Source organism: Melopsittacus undulatus, chromosome Z, assembly GCF_012275295.1.
Source record: "Melopsittacus undulatus isolate bMelUnd1 chromosome Z, bMelUnd1.mat.Z, whole genome shotgun sequence".
NCBI lineage: Eukaryota > Metazoa > Chordata > Aves > Psittaciformes > Psittaculidae > Melopsittacus > Melopsittacus undulatus.
The window spans coordinates 81,187,848-81,209,419 of NC_047557.1; the positions used below are offsets into that span (position 1 = coordinate 81,187,848).

At 43.2% G+C, this 21,572-nt stretch overlaps 1 protein-coding gene across 1 annotated transcript in view; it reads right to left on the minus strand.

The window, feature by feature from the left end:
* The window catches only part of TSNAXIP1 (translin associated factor X interacting protein 1), a 55,595-nt gene extending 36,556 nt beyond the window's left edge, over positions 1–19,039 (minus strand). Inside the window, 12 exon segments of the mRNA XM_034073109.1 lie at positions 1,502–1,634; positions 4,043–4,159; positions 4,352–4,541; positions 5,277–5,341; positions 5,929–6,104; positions 6,869–7,001; positions 9,492–9,688; positions 14,421–14,508; positions 17,070–17,152; positions 17,155–17,192; positions 18,688–18,833; positions 19,004–19,039. Of these exon segments, the coding sequence (XP_033929000.1) occupies positions 1,502–1,634; positions 4,043–4,159; positions 4,352–4,541; positions 5,277–5,341; positions 5,929–6,104; positions 6,869–7,001; positions 9,492–9,688; positions 14,421–14,508; positions 17,070–17,152; positions 17,155–17,192; positions 18,688–18,833; positions 19,004–19,039 (1,402 nt within the window).
* Positions 19,040–21,572: the final 2,533 nt, after the last annotated feature.

Here is a 21,572-nt window from a genome sequence, read left to right on the forward strand (position 1 = left end):
TCCCATAAGCAGAAGAACCAGATCAAGTACGCCCATGTAACTCCAGCTGTTTGCACAGTCTGTCTTTTGGGGATAGGGATCCCACACAGTGCTAACACAGCAGTAGTTCTGGCTGGAGCCTTCCCCCTTGTTAGGTCATTTGAAATGTTTCTCCCAGATAAATGAAACTCTCCCACTGCTGAGGCTACTCACAAAATCTCTCTTACCTACGTTTGTGAAATATGTAGAAACTTACTACCTGTGAGGTGCTACTGCTCCCTCAGATTTAGCTGAGCTTGGCTCATGGGTTGGGAAATGGGAGTAGTTCTTGGAAAAAAGTAGAGTCAGACAGTGACTGCAGCAACCCTATTTCCCCAGGAAAGCAAGCTGGAAGTAAAAGGACAGCTGCCATAGAAAACATTAAGCCATTTTAGGCTTATCTCAGTGATGTTTCTAGGCTTTTAGCTCAAGAGAAGAAATCTGTAAAGCAACTCTGCCTCTCAAGGTTGCTCTGATATGACTGAGACACAGTGACAGGGCTTGACCAGTAGCTGGGGATATGGTCTCGTATTTGTCCCTAATATGGGAAGAATTAAACAGCTACTTTTATTCTCTTTTGAGCTTTGTATCACCCAAGACAGGCCCCTTTGGCCTCCAGTTGTCAATCCCAACCCACCCTTCTTGGCCCACAAAGAAGGGCAAATGCTTTGGGGTTTGCATAACAAACCCAAAGCACTTTTCTATTGGTAAATGAGTTACTGAAAATTAGTTTTTGCCCCTACTCCTTGTTTTTCTTGCAGTGCCACCTGTTCCTCTCTCACACAAACACTATGAAGCTCAAAAACAGATTGGCATGGATTCAAATTAAGCCAGCAAAAGCCCCTGGCAATGCTCTGGCTGTGCAGATATTGCCAAGGTTTCTACCACCTAGGTGCAGATGTTGCATAGTGGTGATGGCACAGTGGTCCACAGTGCATCATCACACCCCAGAGTAGCAACAGCTGAGCTGGCTGAGGTCTTGGACTCATGAGTGTGGCTGATTTGGCTCGGAGTAACTGCAGCAGTTCCTCCCCTGGGCACCCTGTGCTGTGCAGGAGTTCTCACTGACTCCTCCTGTTGCTGCTCTTGCAATGGCTGCTGGGTGGCTGCAGTTTATGGCTCTGGACATGTGGCACTGAGTTTTGGTTTCCTGAATGCCTCTGAATTAGCAGTGGTGGCTGGGCATCACCTGCATCATGAGCAACTCAGCTGTTCTGAGAGCAGGAGCTGCAGAGTAGGCCTCTGGCCTGGGATGGAGCTATGCCAGGTTATCCAGGTGATACTGTCCTAATCCATGAGTCACATTCCTGGCAAGCCCTGCCAGGCACAGGGTTACTGCCAGCTGAGGCCATTTGGTCTTAAAATGTTTTCTGCAACTCAGTTCAGCAATTCAGATGAAATACTAGGCAGGACATGGGGAGACCCTACTTCACAAACTGGATGGACCGTCATAGCAAATGATATTTGTGGAGGAAACTGGGACAAAGCTGCTGTTCTAGTGCAATTTTCTCCTTCCAGACATCCTTTAGGATGTTCACCATATCCTTCTTAGTCAGCTTGCTGTTCGTGACTTCACTTTAATGCCTCAGGTACACAGAAACATTGTCACCTTTTCCCTAAGGAATGGAAAAGAAACAGACATAGGTAAGGCATTCGCCTCACTGACAGTGGTGCAGCACCAAAGCCACATCCTCAGCATCTAAAGTCATTAAAATGAGTCATTTGTGTGGGTCTCATTCCCAGTACTATAAAACACAGATGTCAGCCTTCTGTAGTGTGTCTCAAGTGCTCCAAGGTGGACTAAATGGAACTGTGTGAGAGCTTCTACCCAGCGAATACAGAACAGGAAAGCTCTTCCTTGGAAACCTCTCAGGAATTGCTGGGCAAACAGGTCAGGGTTCTGGAAAGGCTGAGGAAGAGATGTTGAAGGATCAAGAAATACTGCTGTGTCCCTGAGAAGACCTTTGGGCACAGTTGTGCTTTATGTCCTGGGTTGGAGCAATCCCAGGCGCAGCTACAGGTTGGGCAGAGAAGAGATTCAGAGCAGCCCTGAGAAGAAGAACTTGGGGGTGCTGGTTGATGAGAAACTGAACATGAGCCAGCTTCAGTGTGTGCTCACAGCCCAGAAAGCCAGCCGTATTCTGGGCTGCATCAAAAGGAGCGTGACCAGTAGGTCGAAGGAGGTGATCCTGCCCCTCTACTCTGCTCTCGTGAGACCTCACTTGGAGTATTATGTACAGTTCTGGTGTCCTCAACATAAAAAGGACATGGAGCTGTTGGAACAAGTTCAGGGGAGGGCCACGAGGATGATCAGGGAACTGGAGCACCTCCTATATGAAGACAGGCTGAGAAAACTGGGTCTGTTCAGCCTGGAGAAGAGAAGGCTGCATGGAGATTTCATAGCAGCCTTCCAGTATCTGAAGGGGCCAACAGGGATGCTGGGGAGGGACTATTTATTAGGGACTGTAGTGATAGGACAAGGGGTAATGGGTTGAAACTTAAACAGGGGAAATTTAGACTGGATATAAGGAAGAAATTCTTTACTGTAAGGTTGGTGAGGCACTGGAATGGGTTGTCCAGGGAGGTGGTGAATGCTCCATCACTGGCAGTGTTCAAGGCCAGTCTGGACAGAGCCTTGGGTGGGATGGTTTAGTGTGAGGTGTTGCTGCCCATGGCAGGGGCATTGGAACCAGATAATCTTAAGGTCCTTTACAACACTAATTCTATTATTCTATGATTCTAAAAATCCTTATAACATTTCCTTGTCCCCTTAGCATCTGATCCCCCATGTGCTGGGGTGCAGTGCAATCATAGAATCATCGAATCATAAGATCAGCCAGGTTGGAAAAGACCTTTAAGATCATCAAGTCCAACCATTCCCCAGCACCTTTAAGTCCACCACTAAACCATGTTACTAAGGGTCTCCTCTACACAGTTTGGGAACACTTCCAGGGATTGTGACTTCACCACTGCTCTTGGCAGCCTGTTCCAATGCGTGACCACCCTTCTGGGGAAGAAATTGTTCCTCATCTCCAGCCTAAACCTCCCCTGATGCAGCTTGAGGTAATTTCCTCTTTCCTGTCACTTGTTCCTTGGGAGAAGGGATGAGCCACATGCTGGCTCCATCCTCCTTTCAGGTAGCTGTAGAGAGCGATAAGGTTGCCCCAGAACCTTCTGTTCTCCAGATTGAACCCCCTCCCCACCTGGTTCCCTCAGCTGTTCCCTGTCATACTTGTGCTCCAGGGGCCTCCCCAGCTCTGTCGCCCTTCTCTGGACCTGCTCCAGCACCTCAATGTCTCTCTTGTAGTGAGGGGCCCAGAACTGAATACAGGATTTGAGGTGCAGCCTCACCAGTGCCCAGTACAGGGGAATGATCACTGCTCTGGTCTGGCTGGCCACATGGTGCTGATACACAAGCTGGCTCATGTTCAGCTCTGTCAGTCAGCACTCCCAGGTCCTTTTCTGCCAGGCAGCTCAAGACAGTGTGAGTAGAATTATTTTACTGCTCCCACAATAAGTAATTTCCTGTGTAGTCTTGCTACTTCTTGTTAGTCGTTCTAGTGCTTGTCTTAATTAATGTCATCAGCAGAGGGCTAACCTGGGAATAAATGAATATTGCTCTACTGGACATTTCCCTGTCACTGCAGCCAGTGCTGGGGTTAGGGACAGGGGAGAAGGACAAGACCTTTCAGCAGCACGAAGCTGTTAATTTGGCTCAGCCATATAGTGCAGCATTAGCAGGGGCTCTAGCCCACCTGCATGTATGATGATTCATGTGGTATCATTATAAAGTGTGGCCACTTCAGCTGTGTCTTCAGTACGCTCACTCTGTTTCAGCTTTTCTAGTGCACCTGAGTTTTCCCAGCTTTAAAATTTTCGATGGTTACACTGATGGGAAGTTGAATATTGAAGACACCAGCCATCAAAGCAATTCTCCCACCTTTATAGTGGATGCTTATTACCAATTATTCTCAGTGGAAACAGGCAGTGAAGAAAGCTTGTACATACCCATCCACGGAAGCACTCTTGTTCCTATTCCTTCAAGCAGCACATCCACGAGCTCATAGCTGGTCTTCACTTCAGCCTGATGATGCCATTGGTCAATCCCCACAGAAATCACCTCTGTAACAGCAAGAAGACACTGTGCTGGTAGAAAAAGTGTGTGTGAATCCCAGTAAGAGCCTTACAACAGAATCAGATCTCTAGACACCTAATTTGTCTCCAAAGATCAGTAAGGCAAAAGGGAATACTCAGGCCACACCTAAAAGCATCAGAGAAAATGGGCATTGCAGGTAAGAAATGAACCATAGCAAAGTGTTTAAAGATGAGCTGCCTTAAGCAAACCACTACTAAGTTCATTTGGCACCTGAACACTTTGCCATTTTGGCCAGGGTGTGCTGTTGTGCTCAACTTGTGGAAGTTCAGCATGGAAGTTGTCTTGCTCTTCTGCAGTCTCTCTTTGGATTTCCAGAAGTGGTTCATATTCCTTATGGAGCTGATCAAAATTCTTCTGCAGTTTTTGTCTAAAGAATACAGAAAGATGGACTGTAACAAACTAACCAAGGTAACAGAAATTTTCTGTTTCTGACAACAGCGGGACAGCTCAGGTCAGCAGTCATTGTAGTCCATAGACTTACAGGGAGCGGTGTCTGGATCACTGCTTTGAGATCAGAAAGGAAATAAATTATTTATTAAAATTTATTGTTACCATTTACAAAAACTTCTGACAAAACATGTGAGTGACCCTTTTATACCAGTTTTTGTGTTTAAAAATATATCTTAATCCACTAGGAGAGAATTGGAGAAACACAGGCTTCTGTTCTAGAGATTTTTCCACCCCTCTTCTTCAAATCCACTATATTTTATTTAGAAAGTATTTATTTTTTATATGATTTATCTCTGCTGTACTAGTACAAAGGTCCGTTGAAATTCAGAGGTACCCACACCTCTGGTCTGGGTTTTGAGGGTTGTGTTTGTATTTATTATGCCTTGACACAGGGACATGAGCAGTGGATCAAGCTGTGCTGATAGTCAGGGCTTGGATGAAGGTGTCAATGGCCCAAATATATCTTGATCAGCCTGGCACTGCTTTTCTGAGGCACAACCACAGGTACTTCTTTTTTAACTCAATGGAGGTTTTCATCCAACCCTCTTGACAGCTGTGCACTACCTACATGGTGGGATCTGATGTGGTCTTTTTTCCACCCTCCTAGAGCTCAGGTCACTACCACACTGCTGCTGGAAGGTTAGAAGCAGACCCTATCCTGCATGTGACTTGGCATTGCTCCTGTGCATCTCCAGTGCAAGCTGTCAGACACTTATTCTGAAAAGACAGCAAACGGATACAACATGAGGAGCCTAGTCCAGATCTTTTACAGCTGGAAAATGCATAGGTCAGCCCCAAAGCTGGGTTGATGACCTTGGAGTCCCAGAAGACTAAAGAAGTCATTTACTTCTAATGGAAAAGGCAAACCCCCAGCTAGACAGATAAGCATTAGTAGGCCAGCAGTAGTTTTGGACAACACTGTGCAACGTATGTCAGGTGAACCTAGTTCATTTTTTTAGATCTATGGTGACTTCAGAGAATAGTGTTCAAGCCAATAGTCTGTAGGCTCCTGGTGCTCTGTGAGCTATCCTTGCTTTTATTGTACTAACTCAGGTAAACCTGCTGTTAAGGGTCTGTGGTGATGCATTAATTCTGAGTGCTCAGGCAGTCTGTGATTCCAATAAACAGGGAGCTTTGGGAATTAGAAGACAGTGACTTTTCATGTATTTTATATACAAAGAACAAAGAAATGCCCTTATGTGAGCTTTGGGTTTACTGAGTCCCTGTGCCAACCTGAGTACTGAAGCATTATGCTGTGTTTTTGTATGTGTAGTGTAGCTCAAAAATTAAGAGCTTATGCTTACCTCCTGAAGTAAGTTGGAGTATTTTTAATCCAGTGATTCAAAATCTCTTCTGGGCACATAATCTCCATAGCTTGCTTTCACTTGGTTCAGCATTGCATGGACTTTTGTGAGGTCCTGCCGGACTACCTTCAATACCAGAGTTAACTTCACCACATGTTCACCCTTGACAACAGCCACTGCTGAAAGCCCATGTAAAAAAAATTGCAGTTGTAGTTTTCAAAACCATCTATTAAGCTTTTAGGCCACATAACCCTACAAAGTGTCAGCAAGAGTTTAATGGGTGCAGATGGTATTACTGTTGAAAAACTGCAAGTCCACAAGTATATTGCAGTGTTCCCATCCACTGTCTTGCCTTGTCTCCCATAGACACATAAATATGTGAAAGCTCAGGCTTAGTTTTGACTGATAGAAAGGACTCCAGGTGAGTGAGCCCTTTATGCAGACACAATGGCTACAACCAGAGAGTAAGAAGCAGTAGCACTATGGGTGCCTGTAACATGACTGGATCAACAGAGATCATGCACACTGAAAAGTCTCTATCGCTGTGAGTAACCACTATGCCAGATATTTGTGACACCTGAAACATGAATAGGCACAAAGCTGCCACGTGTGGATGGGAAAGATGTGCTGCTAGTTGGCACAGAGTCAAAAAAACATAAAGAACTTTTGCATTTGTTTACCTCTTGTGCTGAGCAACAGTGCACAAGAATATAAGCAATGACTTATGGAATCGGACCACACTATTAGGTATCTGCCTGCTTATTCCCTTTCCTACCTCTTTATGGAATTTTTGTTCATGAATTTCTCTAACTTTCAAGAATCAAAGCATATCTGAGGATATTTCAGAGATACTCTGAATTTCTTTTGCACTGCTGCACCCATGTGTGTGCGTCTGGGTCTCTGTGCAGGATAGGGTCTTCCAGAGATCCACTCTCTCTGCCTTGTTCTTGGTGAGGTCTCATGTCCAGATGTGCATTCATATAATTCAGTTTTTCCAGAAGAAGTTTGCGGGCACTGTGCTTATTGAGATAGCAGGAATACTCCTCAGCTACACTTGCCTGCAGACACTCCACCTGCAGGAAACAGAGGCTTGAGCTGATCAGGAACATGTCAGTGGGAACTCTGGAATGCTCTGGTATGTCAGAGAGAACACTCTGGAAAAGGACTGATGGGATGGAAGTATAACCGAGAGTTCCAAACTCAGATGTAGCATGCAGAAGGGTGTTACAGAAGGCTACTCTGAACGCTTAGCCTTCTAGAAAGCAAGTTATATACATTTCATCATCTGAGTACACTATCTCTCTGATGTACACATGCACCTAGAAAACCTTCCAGCAAGATATTCTGTCTCTGTTGCTGGTCACACAGGAGAAAATAAGGTGCTGCTCTTACAATTTACTCCACTGGAACTGGTGACAAAAATGTATCTTGGATGGCAACATGGGATAGTATTTGCGCTGTATTTTTAATTTTCTGCTGTAATTTTGAATTTTAATTGCATTTTAAATTAGTGTCAAAGTAAAACTATCAGAAATCTGGAAGTCTAAGAGCTGGGTCTATGTGTAAAACCATAGCCTATTCCCATGAGAAGCGTTTCATGATGTGATTACATCCACTCACTGAAAACACCTGCCTAAGCTGCTGGATAGGGAATGAATCAAGAGGGTGTTTTACTTGTTGCTCAGAAGACAACTAGAGTCCTGGGGACCTGTGAGTATTCTGATGAGAATTCTGAATTCTGTTGCTCTCATATGTATACCAGCCCTCTGTAGCAATGCTGGTCTGCCTGTGTCTCTACACCAACTGAGCCACAACCATGCTGCCTCCAACAGGCAAGTCAGCAGCCTAGGTGGCTTCTTCCAAGGAAGTTTTCAGTATCTAACCATGCCAGTTAGAACAGTTGAATGCTGTTTCAGAAATTTAATTCTGGCTTTAGCAGAATTATTCTTCCCAACCTCCTCTACCCGAATTGCAAAACTTAAATAGCCCAAGCTAGAATTTGGATTCTGGGCTTTCTAAGGCAAGTGTAACTTTGTGTAAATTCCCAGTTGCTCCTTTCAGAGAGGTTCTGTATAGCTCGAAGAAGCACTGAAGCCTGCGAGTACCAGCAATTGGAGCTGGCTAGGTCTAGGACTGAGGAAGAGATACTCATGAGCATTTGGATCTTGCTAATGAAACCAAAGCCTCTTAACATTCACCAAGTGCTAGCTAGGTGAATAAGAAGCCCACCTAGTCTGTCTTGAAGCTTGTTCTTTTTCACCTTTACCACTTAAGCTTAGTACTTAAACTAGGGGATGAAAGAAAGTTCAGGCAGTTGCGCCTGCTCTTATCACACCTCTGACTACAGTGGAATTGCTGTAGGTTACAGAGAAATTGTAGGACAATTGTTTCTTCCTCTTGCTGATTTTCCACCAGCATGGAAAATCATGAGGATGATCCAACTATGGAACGCATTGCCCATGCAAGTGGAAGATCACCATCCTGGGAAGATCTCAAAAACTCAGCCAGACAAGGTCATGGCTGAGCTGATGTAATGTAGGTGATAGTTTTGCTTGGTAGGCTGGAGATTCTAGATGTTCCTTCCAACCAACACTTTGATGCTTCCTGAATTAGCTACAGTAGCTGTCAGGGCCCCAAGAACCTTAATTATCCTGATCAGCCTCCGCTAGATTCTCCATCCACCCACCTGCCCACAGCCAAGGAGCTCTGTTAAGCAGGCTGGGGCTGTTGAGCTGTGCTGTAGGTGTATCTGCTTCTAGTCCTTTCTCTGTATACTAACCGTACCTTGGACTGATGTCACAAGTAACTCCTCCTGAATGGATCCTTTTGGATGTCTGTTGCAGTTTTGTCTCCAGTCCTGACTCTGTCCCTGTCTTGTGTTGCTAACTTCGGCCACCAACCATGCATAGACCCTGGGGTTAACTGCCTCATCTGCAACTTCTGAAGACAACTGCTACCAGCACCTTGCTTGGTGCTGTAAGACCATGCTTTGACTGCACTGCAGTCACCCTCATCCCCTGGCTTCTCCTTCCTCATGTCATAGCTCTGCTCTTACTCTTCTCCAATAGTAATGTCATTTCTGCCTGAGTAGCTGAAACTGTTCAAGAGCTGTATAAAGTGGAAATTTAAATTGAAGTACTTAACTAACCTTACCCATAGATATCAGTATGACTGCAGTGGCAGGAAGATAAACAATACAGATTTAAAGATGCTAAGGTTCAGTGTGGTAAAACAGTGGACTTATTTTTACATAAGAACTTACAACATTAGTACCAGGAAGACATTGATTTCCTTCCCCCTTCAAGTGTGACCCTGGAAGAATGAGTTGGCGCAATGGATGCAAGTGAAGACTTCTGACAGTGGCAACACAGCCTGTCTCAAGGGAACAGGATATTCACCAGAGCCAGCCAAGATCCAGCAGCACAACTGTGCCAAGTGGCTAGTGTCTGCTCCAGAGCATCTGTTAATACCAAAAGATCAGAGGCTGAGAGGTAAGAGATCAAATGTATAAAATGCATCCAGCTGCTGTTGGAAAACATGTAACTCATAATCGTCTAAGTTACCTGAATGTGAAGAAAATTCTTTTCTTCCTTTATGAGGCCAATGATCTTTAACAAATGTTGCTTTTCTTGCTCTAGTATTCTTATTTTCTCTTTCTGCTTTTCTTGCAGTGTCAGTATCTGCAGGGTATACTCCTCTGAGGCAGTTGCAACCATTGCCTTCAGGGACTCTAGTTCACAGATCATTTTCTTCTGATAAGCTACAGAAAGCAGAGGTGGGGTCCCATAATGAGCAATAAAGTCTGATTTCCACCCAGCTGGACTGTGGGATATTCAGCTTCAAAAGAGTGCTGGTGGGAATTGGGACGGAAGATAGAGCTTCTGCTGCTTGGCTTGGTGAGAGCTTAGAGGCTGGGGGTAATCTCCTTTAGGATTATCTAAAAGATAATTTTATGTTTATCTAGCTGTTCATATGAACTTAGCCAGGATTTCTGATGTTAGCTCATGATATTTGTCCTGATTTGGAAAACAAAGAATGAGCAGTATTTTATTTTGTGTTCTTGAGAATTTAAGGTTTTGGTAAGACATAATGAGCACTGATGGTTTTGTCATGTTTCACAGGTGGGAAGGTCCTCATCTAAGCACAGGCAGCATGTGAGGCTAAAGACTACTGGTAATTAGCAATATATCCTCTTCTCTGAAGGAACATTCTTTGTGAACTTTGACCTGCTTTCTTGTCTGCAAACGCATGGTCTCATGCAACCTTTTGTATACAAACTTCTTGTCTACCTACTCTCCCTTCCTTTTAGGTATGCTTCTCTTACCTTGCCTTTTTCTTCTAACATCTAATAAGGAACTCCTGGTGCTGCTCTTGGGTTTCTCTGCTGTAACTTGTGCTTTTCACTCTCAGCTATTTCCCCTTTCTCTTGAAAATCTGTCTTTAGGATACTTACTGAGGAACCCAGTAACAGTACTGGACTCGAGTCCCATATGCTAGTTACAGCTACATGGTAGAATTTCATTTGATGTTACCTCCCTCGTGTGGAGACTTCTTTTTATGCCTAGATGGAATTCCACGAGGAGAATAAAATGATCAAAGGTGGGATATGGTGTGATTGAAAGGAGGCTGTGAGCAAGTCTTGTTTTGTTAGTGAATAACTGCATTACTCAGCAACCAAACCCCTTCATTTACTTTCCTGAATAGAAAGATAGAAATGGTGGATGCTGAATTATCAGACTTGGAGGTTTTTGCCTCTTCAGTAAAACCTAGTATATTTGTGTACAAATATTATGCAACAGAGTTTACATTTTAAAAGTTAAAACTCATACCTGAATCTAAGAACAGGAACTACTTTTCTTATTGTACTTGGGTGTGAATTTGCTTCTCATGCCGTAAGTGTACCAAAGGTTTTGCAAAACTCTTTCATTGTGGTACTTGTGTCAGGGTAAGAGATAACAAAAGTTAGAGCATTAGTACAGGGATTCTGACATTGTGATGTTTAGTTGTTCAATGTGAGCCAAGAATGCTGTGTTAAAGCTTCAACAAATGTGTTTCAAGACATAGTTTGAGTGTTTCACAACTGACTCCTGACCACAGGGAGTCTACCTAGAACCCTTTAGTTAAGTGCAGCAGTATTTATAATTGTACCTGCCTAGCAGAAGTAGAGCAAAACTCTTTGGCTGCCAAAGTGATTATTTAGTAGTGTGGGCACTGGCTAGTGCCATTTGAGAACATCAGCTTTCTGACCTCTCATAACTCTCCCCATGCCAAGAATAGACAGACATTCTCCCACTCAGAAAAAATTCAGGCTGCAGTGCAGCTCACTGCAAATACAGAATTGCTGGATGAACCCAGAAGTCTTAGCACCACGGAGTGAATGTGAAGGACATAGCAACCTGAATATTATTTTAATCCAGAAATGAAGTAAGCTGTGGATAACATCACCATGAAGACCTACCCTATCACTTAGCTTTGTCTCAGAGGAGCTCTTAGTGACACAAACTTTATCTCAAATCAAGTTTACAGCTGTAGGGATTTGAGGGCTCTTTCTTCCATTATAATCTTTCCCAAGTATTAGGAAATATATATGGATAACATTTCCCAAGTTCTCTTTAGTACCTTCACATTAATGTGAATTTACACCAGAAACAATGCCATAAAGCCTTAGTGCTGGCCCAGCACAACCTTAACACTCGAAGGAGCTACAGCTCTGTGTACAATTCTGATAGAAGGAAAATAGTGATTGGAAGCAGCCAGTACAGGCTGCATATCCCTGTACCTATTGGAGGCAGCCACCTTCTGCCTGCCTGTGTGCTCAGCTATGCATGAGCTGGCTACCTCAAATGTCTTGCCAAAAGGATGCAACTAATTATACAGTGTAAGCAGTAAGTTTTTAGAACAGCATTTAATAATACATTTTTGGTTGTTTTGTGGGGTTTGTTTTTTTTTTTGTTGTTTTGGTTTTGGTTTTTTTTTTAAACTAGACCTGAAAAAAAGATACTGAAGTGGGCTTACATTATAATACTAGCAGATGAAAGGGCAGAACTCACACCAGCAGTGGGTGTAGTGGTGAGTACCTTAAATGTCATCTAGGCTAAGGTGGTACATGGGACATATGCCTAGGGCAATAAAAACAGAGTAAAACAAAGCTGCTGAATCAGACCACAAAGGTAACAGCTGGTTGGCTGAGAAATTCGATGCTGTGGTGTAAAGCAGGTTAGTCTCAGTTTCAAAGACAGCTGAAATGCTACAGATAGGTGGAGTGATGATATACCTCTCTAAGTCAACTGGCCCATTTGTCACCTCCAAAGCTGTACCTGAAGACTCTGAGCACTGTAGTGAGTGATTATAAGCAGAATGTGAAATGCTGATGTTAGGAGCCCTCACAATGGCCACCTCTCACAGATTTTAAAGAAGTTGTTTTTGTTAAGCACAGTCAGAGATAATTCAGGAATAAAGATAAGTATTTAGGAGCTCAGTTCTATAAATCAGTAAATTTTCTTCCTTTTGTATGCTTTCTGCTTTCAGACACTTGATTTTGTCTCTTCCCTAGCTTGGATACCTTTGTGAGCAAGTCAGCCCACTAAATCAACAGGAAACTTTGCAGCTCTTGGTCTCTGTTTTTCCTGCTGGGTGAATTGACTCAGTGAGTATCCAGTGAGTGCCAGAGCTGGTGCAGTCTAGGCAGTGGGAGGGCACCATTAGGACTGGGAAGCGAGCCCTTCTTGTTTCCGTAGCCAGAAGCTGTTGGATTAGATCTCTGCTTCCTTGGCTAGGCAGGTGAGCTGTTATCTGTACTGGACAGAGAGGAGGAGGCTGAAAATTACTGATAACCCCATCCAATGCCCTTAGTTAGAAGTAGATAGATGTCATGTAGGCCTCATTAGCAGGGTAGTATCTGTAATTAGGGAAATGAGTCCTCAATATTCAGAAAGATGGGAGGATTCCAATTAAGAAAAAAGAAAATCCACTTATTTTCTTCTTAGACCTTCAAATATGTTTGCTACCATGGCATATTGGTTCACTGGCATTCAGCTGATTTCCAAAAACCATAAAAGATATGTTTTTCTGTGTCTACAGAGACTTCAAAGAAAAAAGGGACCTATCACATCCAAGCAAAATGCATAAAAAAGGTGACCAACCCCTCCCAGAAAATAACCAAATAAAAAACAAACCAAAGACTTCAGAAAGCAATACGATATCACCTACAGCATGTGACAAAACAGTAATCTCTCTGGGAGCTGAAGCAAAGAAAAGTCTAGTAAAGAATTCTGGAAGGAAACTGATAAAAGGGATTTAAAAAAAAATTTAGAGAGTGATTAAAATGTGCTTATTCACCTGGTTGGAGGTGCAAAGAACAGTTGTCTGTAATGAGGGCCTGTGATTTGGATAGTCCAGGTAACAAGTACTGTGATAAACAATATATATCCTTTCAGAGTTTGTCCCAGCAGAAGACTGCTGACATTTGATAGCTGCTCAGTGCCCTGTGTGATATGAGCTGCTGGTTACAGTCTATTTCTAGCTCGCTGTGATAGTTTACAAAGTCCTGGTATCACTGTGGCATCTAAGTGCCAATAAAAGTTTAAAGCTCAATAAGAATGGCCTATTCAGTTCTCTACTCTGTCTTCAAGAGTAATTCAAGCTTCAAGTTACCAGTGCAAGTGCCTCCAAACATATTAGTATGATACACCCCACCAGAACTGTGATTGTCCCAGAAAATCTTGATACACTGCTGTTGCCTGAACTGTGTACGTGATGAAGATTTAAAATATCTAAAAACCTTAAATCTAATAATCTAAAGTATTATAGTAAAAAGAAGGCTTCCAACAACATCTTAGGTATGAAAGAAATTACCTAATGGACAAGAAAGAAGGTTTTATCAATTGACATCTGTTTAGGCTGCTCATCCTATGTACGTATCTAACACAACAAAGCTCTGTAAGAACATCTCCATTAGTGTTTGTTCCCCACAAGTCCAAGTCCAAAAGCTTATAGAATCATAGAATAGTTAGGGTTGGAAAGGACCTTAAGATTATCTAGTTACAGCCCCTCTGCCATGGGCCAGGGACACCTCACACTAAACCATGTCACCCAAGGCTCTGTCCAACCTGGCCTTGAACACTGCCAGAGATGGAGCATTCACAACTTCCTTGGGCAACCCATTCAAGTGCATCACCACCCTCACAGTAAAGAACTTCCTCCTTATACCAAATCTAAACTTCCCCTGTTTAAGTTTTAACCCATTACCACTTGTCACATCACTAAAGTCCATAGTGAAGAGTCCTCCACCCCCAGCATCCTCAGAGGCCTCCTTCAGATACTGGAAGGCTGCTATGAGGTCTCCATGCAGCCTTCTCTTCTCCAGGCTGAACAGACCCAACTTTCTCAGCCTGTCTTCATATAAGAGGTGCTCCAGTCCCCAGCTGTCCTTGTGGCCCTCCTCTGGACTTGTTCTAACAGTTCCATGTCCCTTTCATGTTTAGAAAGCTTACCCAAAGTTACTTCATTCCTTATAGTGGACAGCAAGGGTTTATAGGTCTTGAAGCTGTCTATGAAGAACTCAAAGACCTCTCTGTAGGGCTAAGAAAAGAAAACAAGCTTGAGAAAACATTCAGTAGCCCATTTGGTGGCCTTCTATGACAGGGCTACAAAAGTGATGGACAGGGGTGGAGGAGCTGACGTCATCTACCTGGACTTGTGCAGAGTGTTTGACACTGTCCCACATGACATCCTTGTCTCTAAATTGGAGAGACAACAATTTGATAAGTGGACCACTCGGTGGATAAAGAACTGGCTGGATGGTCGCACTCAAAGAGTTGTGGTCAACGGTTCAATGTTTGGCTGGAGATCAGTAATGAGTGGTGTCCCTCAGGGATCGGTGTTGGGACCTGTCTTGTTTGATATCTTTGTCGCTGACATGGACAATGGAATTGAGTGTGCCCTCAACAAGTTTGCCGATGACACCAAGCTGTGTGGTTCTGATGATATGCTAGAGGGAAGGAATGCCATCCAGAGGGACCTTGACACACTTGTGAGGTGGGCTGATGCCAACCTCATGAAGTTTAACCATGCCAAGTGCAAGGTCCTACACCTGGGTTGGAGCAATCCCAGGCACAGCTACAGGTTGGGCAAAGAAGAAATTCATGGTAGTCCTGCGGAGAAGGACTTGGCGGTGTTAGTCAATGAGAAAATGAACATGAGCCAGCTTCAGTGTGCGCTTGCAGCCCAGAAAGCCAAACGTATTCTGGGCTGCATCAAAAGAAGTGTGACCAGCAGGTCGAAGGAGGTGATCCTGCCCCTCTACTCTGCTCTCATGAGACCTCACTTGGAGTATTGTGTGCAGTTCTGGTGTCCTCAACATAAAAAGGACATGGAACTGTTGGAACAAGTCCAGAGGAGAGCCACGAGGATGATCAGGGGACTGGAGCACCTCCCATATGAAGACAGGCTGAGAAAGTTGGGTCTCTTCAGCCTGCAGAAGAGAAGGCTGCATGGAGACCTCATAGCAGCCTTCCAGTATCTGAAGAGGGCCTCTAAGGATGCTGGTGAGGGGCTCTTCATTAGGGACTGTAGTGATAGGACAAGGGGTAACGGGTTGAAACTTAAACAGCAGAGGTTTAGACTGGATATAAGGAAGAAATTCTTTACTGTTAGGGTGGTGAGGTACTGGAATGGGTTGCCCAGGGAAGTTGTGAATGCTCCATCCCTGGCAGTGTTCAAGACAAGGTTGGATGAAGCCTTGGGTGATATGGTTTAGTGTGGGGTGTCCCTGCCCATGGCAGGGGGGTTGGAACTAGATGATCTTGAGGTCCTTTCCAACCCTAACTATTCTATGATTTGTCAAAATTTAGAGATAACTGTTTTGTCTGATGTAAATGGCATCTTATGACAGTAAAGATAATTACAAAAATATTGCTAACACAATGCACTTTGTCTCCCCATCTCTGGTCTGCCATTCCAAATCCTCGCATGAAGGTGGAGCTCTCTCTGCTGTTGATGGGCACAACAGTATGACAGAGAGCAAAGAAAGAGAAGCTTTGATCAAGTCTGTCAGAGCTCAGCTCCAAAATGAAAATGATAAGCATAAGATGGAGCTGACTGGAATTCCGGTTACAATATAGATGTAACTATATGTTCATAAAGGTAAGAAACAAGATCCTGTTGCTGCTTTTATTGCCTATTTTGTGAAGCTCAGTGGCAGAGTGGAGAAGGTCTCTCTGCAGACTAAAATTTGTTCAGAGAGGATAGTCAAACTCACAGGTTGTATCTAGTTCATGCAAAGACTTCACTAGCAGTAAGTAGTATTCTCATTATTAAAAACAACAAAATGAAAACATGTTATGTAAGGCAGTAAAAAAATAATTCCAAAGTGTAAACACACTTATGAAACCTCTACTTTCTCTTGCCATTAGACACTTTGTTTCCTTCCATCTACCACTTTTCCCATCACTACAGGATTCCTTTGGAATGAGAATTTGAATGAATTAATTCAGAGAAAATCAAATGCAAACTTCCCATGGTCTGCATACATGCTCTAAGTTCAGGATGTAACAAAAGCAGGAGTACCCACTTCTTTTAGTGTTTTAGCTTAAAGTGGTGATTCTCAATGTCTCGATGAGGTGTGTCCTCAAATCACCCATAACAAACCTCCCAGGATCAGGTCCATTAGAACTAAGAATGCTGGGGATCCTGATTAGGTTCAGGCAAAAGAAAGGATCTTTTTGTCACACGCAGAAACAGAATGTCAGAAAGGAGAGGTTTTTGCAGTGAAAATTTGAGTACCTGCACCCTTGCTGCTTGATGGATTTAGGCATGAATCTCCAAGAGTTTAGTATGTAAATTCCGTTTCACATCCACTTTAGATTATCATGTCTTTTGAACACTTGGACTTTGACTTGAAAATGGAAACTGTTATAGAAGGTGTGGAAGACATGAGAAAATGTGAACAACCTAATGACATGCAATCAGCAGAAGCCCAATATATAGATAAACTGAATCTTGTGTGAGTTCTCTAGTCTGAGCAGCAAATCCGCTTATTCAATACTACCCATAGGTGCCTACTTCTCCTTTTTCCTTTGGATGGCAAATTTAAGTACCCATCTCAGCGCTTCCTTTCATGTGAAGAGAACCTTGTATCAGACCTGTAACTTCAGTTCTTGAGTGTTCTCTTTAGTCCAGTCAAGAGCCTACAGCTCCTTCTTTAAGCAGGACTCCATTTGCTCCAATATGGTGGCTTTGGAATGCTAAGAAGGGCCTGTTTATTGCTGCAGAGACACAGGGAAAGAATGGACACATGAAATCAAGCCTGTCCTGTACATAAGAAGGAATTCATAATAAATCAGCTCAAGGATCTTGATTTTCTTACTACTGCCTTTATTTATTTTTTTTTCCCCTGTAGGTTTGGGGTTTTTTTTCTTTTAATTCTTGGGTAAGGAAAATAATATAGCATACAATGGACAATTTAAAATTCTTTGATGGAGCAAGAAGCTATTCAAGACATCCTGCCAGTACTACCACTTGGTTTAAGAACTTCATAATGGGTTTTGGTATAAAGAGCCAGGTGAGTGGGATCTCTGTATCAGAAGAACATAAACAGTAATTGCGTATTTATTGGGTCAAGAAAAACAGCCATTTGAAGAGAGAATTGAAAATATACTAAATTTCAGGTGTTTCTAGATTCCTCAGGAACCTCAGAAGGTTCTAGGCTAAGTGTCCTTTTGCTGGAATTTATTATCATATTATCATATGATGATAATAAATATTTACTAGTTAAAGCTCATCTAGTTCCAAGCCCTGTCACACTCAGGGACACCTTCCACTAGACAAGGTTTCTCCAAGCCTCATCCAACCTGGCCTTGAACACTTTCAGGAATGGGGCAGCCTTCTCTGCATATTTCATATTACAACCAGCTAGAATTAAAATTGAAAAGCCCAACTACCCTTATTATATCATCCACAGAGGTGTCTTGTTGTCTGTCAGAGCCCTGAATGCACCAACAGGCTCTACAACTTTTCCCCTTACTCCTCAGAGTTTGGATGCCTTTGCTCAAGGGGAGCTAGGACTATAGAGGGTGACAGCAAGGAAATCAGGGAGCAGGGCACAGTGCTCCAGGGCACAGTGCCACAGAGCTTGAACAAGAAGAGCCAAGCAGTTCACTTGGTGATAGCCCGGGTCACCTGTAGTTCAGTGATGGTCAGGCAAGTCTGCAATGATGAGGAAGGTATGATGTCACCTGGGATGTCAGATCAGCTGGGTAGGGTCAGTGAGATATGAGACACATGGCTACACCATAGCTCCAGCAAGAACCAATGGTGAGTGCACTTGAATGAAGGCTTCTCAAATCTCTTTCTCATGCAGTTTTTTCCACAGCACCTGATCCCAGGTTATCTAGCTGTGTTGCATCAAAATCAGTCTTCAGTCAAGGCACCAAAGAGCCTAGGACTGAAGAAGAGCTCGCAGAGCCTGTTGGTGCACTCAGGGCCCTGACAGAATCCTGTATGATGTTGGTCAATGAATCACTAAATGATAGCATAGTATGGTGATGTTTATATTAAGTATGACTCACTATTATGTTAATACTTGACATCTCCTAGAGAGCTACTAGTCAGAAACAACAATCTGTTCTCTATTATGGTGAAAGCTTGTGGGGTAACCCAACATCATTGTTGTCTCTAACACTGGAGGAGGCTCTGCTTTGTAAGGTTCTTAGTTTTCAAAAACCTTCCAGCAATTCTGGTGACTTAACCAGTAGTACAGACTGAGCTTGTCTCTCCTTTGGGGTGCAGCAGGGTTTGTGATTCCTTAGCACTGTCTGTCCAGCTGCAAATGTAGGCCACATGGACCAACGGCCTTTAATCAAAAACTGAATGATTGAAAGGAGATAATCTTTTTGCTGCAGCTGGCACTACAAGCTCACCACAAAGAGCCAAAATTCAGAATTTGTACAACTGCCTATGAAAGACATGGGCTGAACCCTGAAACTCTTCTCAGAAGGGACTGACCACACCTAAAAAGCAAGTAAATGTTTTTGTTCTTTGAAGGAATCCTCTCCCCAGACTAGAAACCATTTGTTACACACCTCTGAACAAACCCCTGGTAGCTGTTGTTCATGCTGCCTGGATTATGTGATTGTGAGAAATTGTTCACATCTTTGGGTGCAAAATGATTCTTGGTCCTCACTGGGACCATTGGAAAAGAAAGCATCACACAACCAACCAGAATTTTGCAATAATCCTGATGAAACCCAAACTAGCTTTGCACTAGTGTCCCCCCCACAGGAAGGACACACTGAGTTAGGTTAACTCATACAGACTATGAGTTTTAAAGGTAGGTTGGTGACTCTACATAAAGCAGCTGATTTGCATCAGTATAAGAATGTGGTGAAGATAAGGTCTGAGGAACCATAAAAAGACCATGATGAATCAATTTTACTTCAGAAGGTGCAAGCTCTTCTGAAAGCAAAATTTGTTATTAATTTTAAGAGTCTGTTCATTTCTATTGTGGAACCTTGTCAGTGTTTCCTTGTGGGTAGGGGGATGTGTGGGGTGTGTGTGGGGGTGGGGGAAAGCCAGGTATGCAGGATTGCTCTATTGTCTACTTTACTCATTCACAGAATGCCAGACTAGTTTGAGTTGGAACGGACCTCAAAGCTCATCCAGTTCCAACCGACTGCCACAGGCAGAGACACCTTCCACTAGACCAGGTTGCTCCAAGCTCCATCCAACTTGGCCTTTAACACTGCCAGGGATGTGGCAGCCACAGTTTCTCCGAGAAATCTGTGCCAGTGAGTCACCACCCTCACAGGGAAGAACTTCTGCCTAAAATCTCATGTCAATCTCCCCTCTGTCAGTTTCAAGCCATTCCTCCTTGTCCTGTCCCTTTTTGCTTTATAAAAAAGTCCCTTTCCTATTATTAAACCCAAGTAATTAGTGGGTGATTATCCAATACAAATCCCTCCCTGTTCTGTCTGTAAAATTTACAAAAAATTAACCATGGGCAGACAGGAGGGTTTGACTTTCAAAACCTAAACTTCAGGCTGACCAAGCCTTCAAATGGTTAAATGTAAAGCCTCAGAATTTTAAATTTCCTAACTCCAGTTGAAGAAGCAGGAAGATTACACGGGAGAAACGGTAAGATTCCAATTTACAGTAGGCTAAAAATCTTTTGTACAATGAGGAGTGTGCTTACAGAACGTTCCAGCTCCAGGAACAAAATAATACTTAAAGTTCTTGTGCTAATGTTAGCACAAACAGCTTGCCATAGAAGTGGCACATTCTTGACATACAACCAAAACACTAATGAAAAAAACTCACCCAAACCCAACATAAATAATATGTGACTTTTATAGACCTTAAAATCGCATTTTTTTTTGTTGGTCTCTACATTCCCAGAATTCATTTTCTCATGTTTTGGATATATATTTTACTCATGCTAGTTTATTTTACTTAGTAAGACTGATAAATACCGGGGAGCAGATGTTCCTGCAGGATGCTCTTACCCTATGATTAAACAGCATGGGTTTTCTCTTTATGTTTCCTTGTTTTTTTTAACTACATGGGTTGAATTCTGGCTTCAGTGTTTTACATGTATGTCCCCTCGTAAAGTCGCAGCCAAGAACATTTATAGTCCTCTTTCCTCCATCCTTAAACACGCAGTAGTTAATTCACAAAGATGACATCTGACTGAAATTCAGGAGTTAGCTGGCAAGATTATATATATATGAAAGATTTAAGTTATTAGAATCTGCTCAACTTCCTAATAGTTTGGGATGGTTCATGAGCTTCCAGCAAGATTTAAAGGTGCCCAAGTTAGCGAAAGTTTGGATGTTTCACTGGAGTTCTCACCAGGTTCTTCTTTTCCTCAGACAGGATGTACATCAGACACTTGATGCATGTCTGGCAATAGGGAGTCTCTGAGGAAGATTCAGGAGTAGTCCTGTGAAAGAAACTTTTCAAAATACAGAAAGAATATGTGAAAGAAGTCCTGCAAGAACAACTTTTCAAAATTTACAGAATTAACTAAAATTACAGTGGAGATTGAGTGCCTGGCTCACATATACATACGGTAAGCAGCCAATTATCAAGCACCTAATGGATGAAAATATCCAACAGCATAATGTACTGGGTGGGACTGCTGGAAAGAATTGCTTGAAAGAGTCCAGCGCAGAGCCACAAAGATGATTAAGGGAGTGGAACATCTCCCTTATGAGGAGAGGCTGAGGCAGCTGGGTCTCTTTAGCTTGGAGGAGACTGAGGGGTGACCTCATCAGTGTTTACAAATATGTAGAGGGTGGGTGTCAGGATGATGGAGCTGGGCTTTTTTCAGTGATGTCCAGTGAAAGGACAAGGGGCAATGGGTGTAAACTGGAGCATAGGAGGTTCCATGTGAACATCAGGAAGAACTTCTTTCAGTAAGAGTGACAGAGCACTGGAACAGGTTGCCCAGGGGGGTTGTGGAGTCTCCTACATTGGAGATATTCAAGGCCCGCCTGGACAAGTTCCTGTGTGATGTACTCTAGGTTACCCTGCTCTTGCAGGGGGGTTGGACTAGATGATCTTTCGAGGTCCCTTCCAACCCTTGGGATTCTGGGATTCTGTGAAAGATCTGTAGTGCAACTGAACCTCAGGCTTTGCCATCTGTTGAC